The 14184-nt window shown below is 39.0% G+C and overlaps 1 protein-coding gene across 11 annotated transcripts in view; it reads right to left on the bottom strand.

Moving 5' to 3' along the window:
- The window catches only part of ABLIM1 (actin binding LIM protein 1), a 168258-nt gene that overhangs the window by 65757 nt on the left and 88317 nt on the right, over positions 1-14184 (bottom strand). For all 11 annotated transcript variants that reach the window (XM_052678264.1, XM_052678261.1, XM_052678262.1 and 8 more), the window contains exons 3-4: positions 8011-8194; positions 6561-6670 (exon numbers count right to left, since the gene is read on the bottom strand). In XM_052678264.1, the coding sequence (XP_052534224.1) occupies positions 6561-6670; positions 8011-8194 (294 nt within the window). The remainder of the gene's footprint in view (positions 1-6560; positions 6671-8010; positions 8195-14184) is intronic.

The raw sequence follows: 14184 nt of genomic DNA, 5'->3' as shown, positions 1-14184 counted from the left end.
CATTTATATGAAGAACACTGTGTGGTTATCTTGGATGCATCCTTACTGTAAAGAGCATTTTCATTGTTGTATGTAATTTAAAGTGATTTGGAAGAATGAATGCTTGCCCTCAACTTCATTCTGCTAATATGACATTGTTACATTAATGAAGTCTTTATTCTTACCTACTTTACTGATGTAAGCATTTGTGTTAGCCTTCTACACCAGAAGTCTGTATTGCCCTTCTTTCCTCTTCTTGTTACACCTCCTTCCCAATGGAAGCCAACCCAATTGGCCTTTTACCCTTTTACTCTTGAAAACTATCCCTGCAAGCAGTGTACCACCAAGTTGGCCTTTCCCCATAACATCATCCTCAGCATCAGCCACTTCTTCAACCCAGTCTTTCTCACAGATCCCTGAACAGCAAATCAAAGTAATGGAAATAGGAAGAAGAGACAGCCATGCTACAAACTAGACAAAAGACGAGGTTGGCCCATAAAAGACTGGTAACAAGTTTTTCTTTCTTTCTTTCTTTTTTTTCTTTTTTTTCTTTTTTTTAAAGCTTATCAGCCCCAGTGTCCCATTTGTAAAAACCACTCTGATGATAATCCCCAGACAGATGTAAATCTGGAGACTGAGACTGATCTTAACCTGTTATTTTCTTCACCACGTATTCAGTATTCAGATGATGCCAGCTGAATTCAAATTCACAATTCCAACACACAGTATGCGAAGTGAATTGCACAGTTTGCAAATGAACTTCACTGTTTTAAGCCCAGCCCACAGATAAAACATGCTGTGATTCTTTATTTGCAGACTATTTTGAGTAATATTCCATTGTTCCTCTTGGAAAACAAGTAACTCCAACAGAACAATCACCAATATGGAAACTTTTAGAAAGGTTTTTATGCCCTGGTAACCCATGGCAAACTAAGCTCTAAACAACAACAATCAGTGACCTCAGATTCCTGATTTACGACCTATGCTTTCTGAACGTGACAATTCCCAAATCAGTTTCATGCCTGGGGATTTCCTCCTATAGTTGTACTTTCCGACCCAGTAATGCATCCTCATGCAACAGCCATTTTCCGAGCAATTCTTCCACTGCTCTTTGGAATTATCTTTTGAACAGCACTTCTCTGGTAAATGCTATTGGATTAAAATAGGGGGGATTTGATACCAATATTTTAATATCCAGGATTTTATTCAAAATCAAAATTTTACACTTTAAATTCAATCAAAATTAAGAACCCAAATAGAATTTGAAAAGACAGAGATGAAAATTGCTCTCATTTTCATATGAACAAACTCAGGTGTGATGATGTCTGCCACTTCTAGAATCCCCAGGCACACAGTTATCCAAAGTAAGTAGTTTTAAAATTCACATACCCTTGACAAGTCAGAAGTTCAAAAATCAAAATGTATTTTAATGTATTTACATTCAATATGAATCTAACTTCTGTTGCTCCTGAAATAAAAAAAATTCCACAGTGCTATTTTTATGCCTTGCAACTGAAGGTCAATTTCCATTCAAATAGATCTGGACATAAACAACGAGCAAAAAGAGTCATTATGTAAAAACAGATGTTAAAGGATTTGATTACCTTATACAGAGTTGTATTAGTTTAAGTAAATGTTTAAAGATATGGAGTATCCTCATGCTTAGCAGTTAACTTTTTATTTAGGAAAATAATTAAATATATAAACTTTAAAAAAGCTTCCAATCAATTATTTTAATCAAAGTTTCCTGGGTTCTTAGTTAAGCCATGATTAAAATCAGTGATTTAAATCACAGTGTTTGAAATCAATCCACAATTATGTCTACAGTGTTTTGATTCAATGATAAATAAATTGAAGAGGAACAGAGTAACTCCTTGTCAAATCCCATATATCCTCAGCTGAATCCCCAGTTTCTTAACCAGGAATTTTTAACAAGGGGAAATGGCTTTAAACTGGAAGAGGTTAGATTTAGACTAGATATAAGGAAGAAACACTGTACTGTGAGGGTGGAGAATCACTGAGCAGGTTGCCCAACAAAGCTGTGGATGCCTCCTCCCTGGAGGCATTGAAGGCCAGGCTGGACGGGGCTGTGAGCAGCCTGGTCTAGAGGGAGGTGTCCCTGCCTACAGCAGGGGGTTGGAACTAGATGATCTTAAAGGTCCCTTCCAACTCAAACCATTCTATAATTCTGTGTCCTGTAGCACATACACAAAATACTTGTCCCTCCAGAATCAAAATTTTATACAAGTCTTTAAACTCCATTTGAACCCAGTTAAAGCACATTCAAACCCAACATTATTGACCCCTCTCCAAGTGCCCCAGTGCACCCACTGAAGCATATGGCTGCTACAAACATGCATCCTTGAGGCAAAACTGGGCTCAGAGTCTTTCACTTAGGGCCATCTATTCAGACAATACCTATACATATTATGCAGCTTTAACACAGTGTGAAGTTGTAGATGTTTCCAAAGAATGAGCTCAAAATCATGTGTTAGATGTTGCTTAATATCCTTTAATGCCAAAAATCATTGCAGATAGCTTGACTGCAAGTAGCCAAGTCTTCCCTTTCAGTTTGCGTGTCTTCCCTACAGACCCGAAGGACAAATATGTCCAGGGTATAAAAGGACATTAAGAGTCTTGAAGAGAAGGGCACAATGCACATTTGCTTCTTCTCCATTCTGATGCACTGCTGTTTCTAAAACAAGCTCTTTTCTCCACTTTTAGGGCAGTGAGGCAAAAGATGATTCCCATTTATTCCTGACTGCCTTCTTCAACAGATAAAGCATGCCAGCTCTGTACTACTTCAGCTTTACCACAAGGCTTGCTGGAAGTTTCAGCTATTTATTGGGAGATTTACTGTATCTTGTTTGAAGAGATAAGGCTACTGAATAATTAACACCGATATCTTTTTCCCACAAGTTCATTAAGCGTTAAGCTTATTATTTGTATCACAATAGAGCTAAGATCCCCAGTTGTGAGTCAGGATCTCTGTTAGACTCTGCATAGATAGGCATGAAAGCATTTGGCCCAGAGAACTTACGTTCTTTGAATCAGAACATAATGTGCAAAACAGACAGGGACAAATATACAGAACAGCACTGTGAAAGCTCCACGTGGAAGCCGTCTAGTTGGGGAACAGCTGCACCAAATATTATTCATGCACACGCAAGACTGGCCATTTTGGAAACTCTGGTCCATGTTGTGTCTGTACTGTAATGCTCTTAACTCACAGCAGAGACTAGAAAAGAAAGAAGCACTGAGCTGTCTTCCCTGTGCCTCTGTCCAGATGGTATCACTGCACATCTCAGCAAGTGTAGCACACAAGCATCTATTTCAGTAAGAAAAGGAAGCTGTGATTTTAAAAGATGATGCATTTTTCATATGAAAACTTGCTGGGTGATTGTACTGCTTCAGTCTTTTTTTGGACAGCAAGTTTTTCCTATCCACCTGGAAATCCTACTTGAAATGCACATTTCTAATTGCATTTCTAATTTCACCACTAAAATGATCTGGCCTTACCAGCAACCAGACAAGGAGCCAACACAGAAATGGCTCAATCCCAGGCAGGAAATAATGTAATATTCTCATTAGTGATGTGCTTTTATTGTGGAAATTCTGAAGTGAAATGCCTAAGGGAAAAATCTGTGTTCAAGGAAAAGGGCAATGTCCTAAACTGTGCTTAAAGACACATTGCCTCCTCTGAATTTCAGAACTGATCCCAGTCAACTGCCTGCTCAGGTTGCGACAGCACAGGCTGCTGGCACCACCCACCCTGAGCACAAGGACAGCTCTGCTCTGAGCTGGACACTGCTCTACACCTCTTGTGCATTCAAGGTGAAACTCAAGCCAGCATTGCACTTTCTGACAACCAATGTCCACCTAAACTAGGCATTTTTATTCTCAAACGCCTACGTCAATTCACTCACCTGCTTAACTAGTGAGAATTCACTGATGAAAAGACTTCACAGAGAAGCATCAGAGATAACCTGGGGAGCCACTGGCACAGGCTGCCCAGAGAGGTTGTGGATGCCCCCTCTCGGAAGCATTGAAGCCCTGTCTGCAAGGGGCTGTGAGCAGCCTGGTCCAGTGGGAGGCATCCCTGCCTATAGGAGGGGGTTGGAAACCAGATGATTTTAAAGGTCCTTTCCAACCCAAATCATTCTATGATTCTATGATGAGCTGGTAACACAGCCAATCTACTTGCCTCTGAGTAAATAAGTAATAATAATTACATGTTTCAATTTGGCTCGGGCTCTTCTCACTCTGACCATAAGAAATACATACATGTAAGCATGTGGCCATAATACAAAGGAAAGCAGAAGGAGCTTAAGACAATACAAACCAATTATTATGATGTATAAATACTCAGATACTGTTTAAAACACAAATACTATCTAACCAGATACATTATTTACATTACTTCCTTACTAGGACCCAAAGAAAAATAACCTCTTGTCTTCGACAGAATCTTGAAAATCCTCAATTGTCCAAGCCATAACGTCACACTTCTAGTCTTTCAAAATCAGTTTCAACATCCTCTCTTTTCCACAATTTGATTTTTAAATACCAAGCATTTGTCCCCTGCATCTGGCCTTAAACTTCCTGCCAACTTCAATGAAAACTCCACTGGATATATCTAGCAGTGTCTAAGGAACGTGGATGACTAACTTCTGATTTATAGCATCTGTGCACCAAAAAAGACTGTCTTATAAAATGAGGATTAAAAAAGAAGTCACTGAAATGCTACAATTATTCCAGGTAACATATATGTGGAATGAAATATATATGTGGAATGAAATACATATTTTTATATATACACATATATACATATATATCATACATATATGATAATATATATATTATCATACATGCATATATGTGTGTGTGTGTGTATGATAAAGAAGTGCCAACAACCCAAGCAAAAATAAAAGGGAAATTATTTATTCAATATTTTTCCTTCTGATCTTTATGGGTGGGAACTATCAGACTGTAACAGTATTCACATTCACGATATTCAAGAGGTTAAAGCCCTGTATTGAGAAGCATTTGATTTTCCTTGAAAGCACCCAAGAAAAGCTATCAACAAGCCTTCAATTTGTGTGAAGTAAGAGACATGAGAAAACTACATGCCAACACTAATGTAGGTATTCCAGTTTCCTTCTACATCACACAAACCAGCCAAACTTGATTTACATTCGGTTTGTTGGACTTCTTCACCTTCAATTTTCTTTGCTTTGAGGAAAGCTGCCTCCAGTAATCTACTTGAATCAGGGAAAACTGACAGCAATATAGGACAGAAAATGGATGCTTGGTATGAATGAGATTCTCTTCTAAAAGGACTTATGAAAACAAAACAAAACAGCTGAGTTACACATAACATCCATTTAAAGGGCAAAGCATCAGAAAAGATTGAAGGGTTTCACTCAGGAGTAGTGAAAGTGATTTGGAACACTTCAGACTAATTACAATTTACTCTTCGGTGTCAGCAAGAAAGGTTTTTCAGTATCTGTGTCAACTTTTGGTGCTACAGTAGCAGCTGTATACCACTGAGCACACTGCTAGGAGGACACTACATTACTATTTCTTTAGTTACAAACACATGCTGATCCAAATTTCATTTGCTTAGAGCAGGGGTCTCCGAAACAAAATGATGAGAACCTTGCACTGTATCTTCTAGGGCTTTCCACAGATTCCTGAATTCTTTCTAACCAATCAGACTCATGCATTTTCATCTCCAAGCTGACAGCTAGAATGCAATAACTTATCAGACAGAAAGGCACAGGATCAAAAAATCAGATTTCATTTTCCATCTTTCTAAGTGTCTGATTACACTTTTTCAGCCAAATTAGAAAACCTGAGATGCACTTGACTCATCCACTGAGCACAAACATCACCCAATTATGCCTTTACGTTGCACTTTGCAGTCCTAGGATTTCAAAGTCTTATGCTTAACTTGCTTTCTCGCTCTTTTCTAGGTTGTTTGTTGGTTTTTTTTGAGTGATTTCTTGAGAACTGTTCTTGAAAATGAATGGTTTCTGCTCACAAATTCATTTCAGTATCAATCTGTCAAAGGCAAACCTGGTGATACTCCCTTAAAGAAATAATTTAAATAAACTCTTAGACTTCATTAAATTGTTGAAGTGATAAAGAGTAGAAGAAAATTAACTTCCTATAACATTGTTCTCTTTTTAATACTTACATCTGAGTAACTATACACGGGAAAACTGGAATCTATCAACTCTGAAACCTCTGATTTCATCAAGAAAATACTTTTCCAATGCCTATAAAAGAAAATGAGCCCTTCAGAACATCCAATTTCTGGGTAAAAGTCATTTGTTCATACTGAAATGAGTAAATGTCTCCTCTGAGCTGTCAAACCAGACAATTCCTGAGAATCAAAAATACAAAAAATGAAGAAGAAAAAAAAAGATGATTATCAGAGGCAGCCCAGAGTTCTAAAAGGAGGACAAAAATATATATATGTGCATCAAAAACCTAAAAGATTGAATCAAACTAGTTTTGATCAAATGCTGATGAGCCCAAAAATGCAAGAGGATTCAGAAAGAAGACGGCGTACTTACTGCTTGAGGCTGACAGTTCTTTTGGGCTGGAGGACATTGGCTGAGCACACAGCTGACAGAGACAGTCCCTTCCATTAAAGGTAACTCGATCACCTGGTGGAAATGGACGCCTGGGTTAAAGAGAAAAATGTATTTTAGCAGAGATTATGCCAAAATTTTTGTTCTGGTCCCTATGCTGCGAGCTTGCTGACTTCTCCCTCTGCAAATAACATGTTACAGTAACTCAGGCCAAACAGTTTCTGCAATATGGCCTTGGCAAAGTCAGGCACTGGAAAAAATCCAATCCACACATGCAAGAAGAGCAGAGGTCAGACTTAACTTACTGAAACCACAATACAAGACATTAAACACATTTTATCTAAGGAGAAGATGACAGAGAAATCTGCTTAGACACAACAGCTACATTTACAGCAGTCTCAGCATGATGCTGTTGACAGCAAACAGTACAGCAGGGTATTCAGATGAAGCACTTGTCTGAGGACAGGGAACTCAAAAATAGATTAGCTTAATCTGTGCTCAGCAATGAAATACATATTACTGTGGATGTAATGATTCACAAAAAATGAAGTGCTAGCTGCTTTCATTATCCGAGAGTTTTAAAATACTTATCTGTGTTATAGAAACACCCCTAACTGTTGCTTGTGCAGATGGTGTTAGGAGAAAGGTAAAGGCTGAATGGACTACAGAAGTTTGAGATTATCTGATGAACTCAACGAGCATTAAAAGTTTGTGCTGGGCAAAGCTGACATTGCTGCTCTTGTTTGGTGTATAAATGCACGAGCATTTCACTAAAATGAGAAGCTTCAGCAACTCCAAATACTTAATGAGGAGCTTTACCCTTCCAAATACAGACTGCCCTACACTACGCATCATTTCAACACAATGCTTAACAAATGAACATCCGTATATCTCTACAAAATGAAACACATATGGCATTGTTCTAGTTTCCTTGTTTGTATTCCCTGTAGAACTAAAAACTGCTTTACTTCTGGGGGACAGGACACAGTGCTTAGAAAGAACTGGGGGAAACAGAGCTGTCCCAAAGACAAGTGTTACTACGTGTTGTGCACATGAGCCCTCAGGTGTTTTCAACTGTTCAACTGAATTTATAGTCCCAATAACTTCTCCACTGTACTATCCAGGAGTTTGCTCTACCTCTTTTTTCATTTCTGAGCTGGACTCATCACCACAGCTAAACCCATGCCTGTAGGGGCATATAAGTCTAGTATTCCTTCACATGTGAGAATAAGCTTCTGAGAACAGGGAGCTACATGTGACAGAGAAGCTACCTCCTGCAGATAAATGAGTGGTATTTTGAAGACACTCAGACTTGCAGCACTTCCAAACAAATGTTTCCTACAAAGATCTTGCGACTTCTGTCTCACGGCGATGCTTTTCTCCCTGATGTTGTACTGGGTTCAGGTCACACAGGCTGAAAGAGATGACTTACTTGCAAACTGTACAGGCAAAGCAGTTTGGATGGTAAGTTTTTCCCAGAGCTGTCACTACTTCTCCTTCAACAAACTCCCCACACCCGTTGCAGCGGGTACCATACATGCGCTGGTAATCCAAGGTGCAAAGGTATTCCCCATTCTTAATGAAAAAGCCTCCTTGTGCCAAGTCACAGCCACACACTGGAAGAAAAAAAACACAACACATTGGAAAAATATACCTACAAGATGTCAGAAACAGTCTGTGCTGCCAGCAGATGAGATTACCTTGGTGGTCTTGCTTCTCTACATTGGATTCTTGCCTTCACCTTCATGACATGCTTTGACAACACAGGAGATGACTGGCATTTTCTGGCTACAGAGCACCTTGTAATCAAAAATTTATTTGGAGAAACCTACACAGTTACAACTTTCATGCATTCAGGCCTCACCAAGACCTCAGTTATCTTGTATCATCCTGTTAATCATGTCAGCAGAGCTGTATGGAAAAATGGAACTTGGGATTTGATTTCATGCTATTAAATATAAGATACGATACAGTACAAGATAGTAGCTCTCAACTACCTGGTTTTATATTTTCCAGTCACTAAGAACTAGTTCAGTTGAACTTCCTTTAAAATGTGGAGTTACAAGGGACAGACAGCACGTTAAAAGAAAAGAAATCTCACAACAAAAACTTGAGGTTCATCCTCCTACTAATTGCCTATAGCACTGTTTACCTTCCTGATCTATTTCTAACATTATCACTTCAGGTGGAAAGATCCTTCTCTGAGCTGGTGAGCCTTAGGACTTCAGCATGAAGCATGAAGACCCACCAGACCTAAAACAACTGCCACTGACCCACTGCAGAAAGAAACATCCTCAAATCAACCCTACTGAATTACAGGGTATGCATGTATTGTAACTCAGGAAAGACACTGGAGGCAGCTGAAATACAATTATGTCATGTCAAGTTATTGGTAGATGCAGAAACATTCTTAGGGAAGAGAAACAAGGCCTGCCTTCAGAAATATGTTCTGCATGGCGTTTACACCTGGTCATCACCAGTTCAGAGCTGTACTAGGAACAGGATGCTCTGCAGAATTTTTGTTTTTGCAGACCTTTATAATGCAGAGCTTGAGAACAGAAGACAGCACAAAAGAGAGCAGAGAAGTCTCTCTAGCATAATTCTATGGCCAGACAGAAGAGATGGTCAGCTTAGCACAAACCTTACACCGCAATATGGAACTGCAGCTCCTATCCGAGCTCTCTCCAGCATTCCTGAACACATTTTCAATATGCACGGAGCCCTCTCATTTTGGCACATCTTCTACACAACACTGGACCTTGTGAGAATTTCCCTTCAACAACTTGAAGCACTTGCAGGAATGCTTCCAGCAGGGGAAGAGGTTAAGCCCCCGAGAATAACATCAACCAAACCACTTCCCATGAAAGGTCTGCACTGCATCAACATCTCCATGCAGTTTTACTGTGGCAGAAACAAGCTGCAGCTGAATTTGTGTTCAGGGTCTTTGTTCAGGGTCAGCACACTGTTCAGTTACTCCACCTAAATCTCTGCACGGTGCCACAGTGCAAACTGTGAATGACCCTATTTGTTTGGAGCTAGCTGGGAGAGCTCTTTATCGTACCACGCAGACAGCCCCTCTAACTCATAGGTACCATTAGTGTTGGTAGATACAAACTCTACAGTTTATCACAATGTTTGAGAGAAAACACTGTAGTAATAACAATTCCAACAGCAACAATATAAAAGACCATAACTACATAGATGTAACAGGTGTGGTTGCTTAGCTGCATGGTTTACAGTTTGTAGAAAAGAACACAAATTCATGTTTAACGTTACTTAATGTTAATTAATTTGTGTTTAATGACCAAAAACATGGTCATTAAAAAAAAAAAGTCACTTTGAGAGAAAAATTCCACGGGCTAATGGGAAATTCTCCCAGAGGCATTCACTGATTTGATGCCACCAAAGCAAACCCACGCAATTCTTTCTTATAAGGGCTCCTGGAAGAGTATCAGGAAGGAGGTAAGGACACACAACCTACTTTTATGCACATTTTGTATCAGAATCAGGCATCCCTTCTCAGCCCAAATCACAAACTCAGTGATCCTACCTGCTCTCTGTTCTGGTCTGCAATACTGCAGCATGGTCATCAGAGCAGAACCAAACTTTCCACCTACTTTCCTGGCTCAAATACTTTATTTGTTATCAATCTGAAGTGCTAAAGCTTGTGTCAGATTACATTGCCAAGCAGGAGAACAAGATAGGGAGCATTACAAAGCGTTTCTTCCCCTATCGCATGTTCATATTGCTGTGAATGTACGCTAACAGACTTAAACTGGAAAAACAAGGGATTTACAGCTAAGACAACCAGTGCAAGGCAAACTTAGAAACTTTCAGCCTTGGAAGCTGCCCACAGGTCCTTAACAGAGGAGTATAATGGCTCTGATCTCAAGAGGCAAAATACAGCAGCTCACCTCAAAGAACTTACAAAATAAATGTGCCAACAGCACAGCGGGTTCTGCCCCATTCCCACACACTTGCTCAAGGAAAATGTAGTTTGTGTGGCACAGCCTTGCTTTCACTTCAGGGCCTGGTGAGAGCAGAAGATATGTTTTCTCAAATAAAAGAGATTTTACTCTTCTATACAGTACCACACATTTCTCCTCGCAAGCGAGTGCTTTATTTTAATAAGCTTTCATGTGGCTGCTTCTTTTTGAAACAATGAATATTTTAGAGACGTTGTGTGGTTTAGATTAACTCCTCCATTCCCCAGGTAACTGCTGCTCCACCATCAGTGCTTCAGAAAGTGTATCTGAAAGTGTATCTGAAATATTCAGGGTAACTTTTCAGTGTTTATTTACACCTAAGTACTGAGAGAAGGCTGAAGTAAAGAGAAAAAAAGAGATTAAAAATTTTGCCACATCTCTCTACTATGTATAATTTATGATGCAAGCAGCCAAATTATATGAAAATATACTGGATCTTGAATACACCAAATGTGAAAAGAGTATTAACCACATGTATTTTACACAAATTAATTTCCCAAGAACTTACCTTTAAGTGTTACCTTTAAGTGTCTAATCTACACTGCTCATGTTGGTCATTTACACACTACATTTTCTGGTACTTCATGGATTAGATAAATAACTCTACATTTGAGTACAGAACAGGGGCCATGTAAAGTGCTAGCCATGCATTGCTCTACTGGTAAAAATAATTGTACTGGTTATAGCATGAAGGACTGTCAAGGATTAATTTGACTTGGAGTCAAGAGTCAATTTGAGTATTAAATTATTCAGCAGTGTCAACAAGATGCCTGTTTTGCTCTAAAAAGATATCCATAGTACTACACTAGCACTTTTGGCCAGCATGAGACAGAAAGCAATCCTTTCCAGAACAGCCAACTCCTATGAAGAGAAAGTGACATGGGAGATGAAAGACTGAATTTCACAATTCTGCTTTAATGTGAGAAGTCAAGGACTTAACTTGAAACCAACATCCTGCGGTAGCATCAAAAACACTGGACTGCTTGTTTCATGTGGGATTTTAAAAGTCTTCTTTATGCATTTCTATGAAAAAGCATAAATATAAGCCGCTAGCTGGCTTCTTAAAAAACCTACATACAGCAGCTCCCAGTATTTTTCCCAGTGGTTTCAGCCACTCCTATCACTTCTTTGTGTATCGCTTTGTCTGTGGAATCGAGTAACAGAAACTGCTGTTCACAATGGTCTAGAACATCAACTTATGCCTTACACTGCAAGTGGTTCCATAATAACCCTCTTCATAACACTTGAGAACACTCAGATCAAATATCATAAATTCTGATTATTAAGGGATAAGTAAATAAGCAGCAGTTACTTAGAGTTCTTGAAAAATGTAAATATGAAACTCAGAAAGAGGATCAGGGAAACAAGTTCCAATGCATCTCCTGCCACAGATACCAAGTATGTCACTTACAACATTCATTCTCTCCCTTGTTATTTCGGGCTAATATCACATTAGCTAACTGCCTTGAAAATTAAAATTGCAAGATGCTTAGGGCAGGGATTGTAAGCTCTCTGTGTCAGTCTGGTGCCAAGCCCTAGAGATCTAATGAATGCTACTGTAACAATAATTAATGGAACACTAACAAAAAGAACACACTAAGATGCAAGTTAGAATTGAAGCAGTATCAGCACTGGCATCCTTCTGGTTTCACACTTCTGCATAGAACAGTGTTAATATTTCATGTGCAAACAAATTACATTTCACGGTGGCATTAAATCCACAAGCAGACAAAACTCAATTATCAGTGTCTTTGGAGAATTACAGAGAACTATTGTTAAGGCTTTATTATAATGCTGCAAAAATGCTCCAAGATGGTTTTCAGATACAGCTCCAGAAAGAAAAAGAAAACTTTTATTCTTCCCTTTTTTCTATTGATCTCCATTTTGTTTAAAATACTCTTTACAAGTTAACATGGCATTATTACATGACCATTAGACAGAAAACAATGCATTCCACATCCCTACTTCATCTTAGGCTAATCCTGGTTTGGGGACCATCTAGACATTTTCCACTAGAGGTAAAGCCTAAGTACACCTAGGATAGGTTTGCTTTTCCAGGTCACCTTCAGTGGATCCAGTTAAATCATGGAGAAACTGAGAATATCTACTTTAACACCTAAAAGCTGTTAGCTGTTAGCATTCAGACTGCTGGAACTTGTGCTTAGAATGCATGAATTGGAGTACTGCCATGGAGGGCTTAAAACTATGCGCTTCAGAAGGTGCTACATTTCATACAGGGCTATGGAATACTCACATGTCTACAGAAAAGTTTCTTCATACCCTCCTTCAGTTTGTGTTTTAGCTTGCAGCTTTAAGTCTACAAATAATGCAGCTTCAAGTTAAGGCACTCATCATGCACTGGATTTGCCTCAGAAGCTGCACATAGTAACCTTCTGGCTCTTTGCTGTGGTTCTCAGTTCTACCAGTGAGTCACCTTTTAGTCACCACAGCTTACTTTACCTGCCTAGACAATCAGTTTAGTAAGGAAGGATAATGAAAAGTAACTTTCAGTGCCACTTCTGTTCTAGCTTCCTCTGCCATTCCATCTTCAGTGCCATACAAAGGGCTGTGGCAGATATATCATTTGTAAAAAAAAAAAAAAAACAACAAAAAAACAACATTACAAACTATGAATAAAAGGATTCATACACTAACAAGGATTAAACTTCATCCCTTTTATTCAGCCATAATGTCAGATGATGAAAATGGGCGATAAGACTGTTTGGAAAGCCTTAAAAAGGCAGTCACAACTCTTTTTAAAAGGTGCTCCCACTATCACTGTTTTCCTTATCAAGTTTCCTCTCAGTCCCTTATTCTTTCTGTTAGTCTCTCCGAATGAGTTAAATTCTCTCATGTTGGGCAAGCTATGAATTCAGACACAAGTAGAGCTGCTTACTATCTGAACCACCAGCAGATTCATCATCTTTGGTGTCCCTACCGCAGGAAGCACACACAAATCTGCAAGAATTAAAGACAACTCTTGGCAACTCCACGTTACGATGAATTTTCGCAGACAATTTAGCACATGTGTTCCTATCACTAATCAGATTTAACCTATGTGGATTGAACAAGGGTCACCCAGACTGTTAACATTCATGGTCAGAAAAATGCTGTTCCAACAGGCTGCTTTCAAGAGATTGCATCAGAAAAGGTAACCACGACTGTATCCATGCCTGGTGCACAACTTATCATACAAACAAGGAAGGCATTTAAAAGGCTTTTTTCTCTTTTTGCAAGTGTGCAGAATTAATGATTCTGATCACAAATCTACTCAAGATTAAAAATATTGGCTGAGCTAAGTGACAGTTAATGAGAAACATCACATTATTGCCCTTTGTTTTTTTCCTATGCTGATGGAAAATACTTCAAAAGAACTCATTAATGAAACCAATAATGGTTAATAAGCCATGCTTGAGAAGGCAAAAAGCAAGAGGCATTCTGCAAGCATCTATCATATAAAGTTATTCTACCAGCCAAAAGTGGAGAAAAAACATTTCTTGAAGACCCTGCTTCACATGAAGAAAGGAATCCATTTTACTTGTCCTGAAGCTCTCTGGAAACACAGGCTCCTGGGGAGCAGTTCTATTCCTTGAAGTATCACAAGAGTAAGGAAAAAAAAC

This window comes from Tympanuchus pallidicinctus, unplaced genomic scaffold (genome assembly GCF_026119805.1).
Source record: "Tympanuchus pallidicinctus isolate F22 unplaced genomic scaffold, pur_lepc_1.0 scaffold16, whole genome shotgun sequence".
NCBI classification, from domain to species: Eukaryota; Metazoa; Chordata; class Aves; order Galliformes; family Phasianidae; genus Tympanuchus; species Tympanuchus pallidicinctus.
The sequence above is the reverse complement of the archived record's forward strand: the minus strand, read 5'-3'. Positions and strand labels throughout refer to the sequence as shown.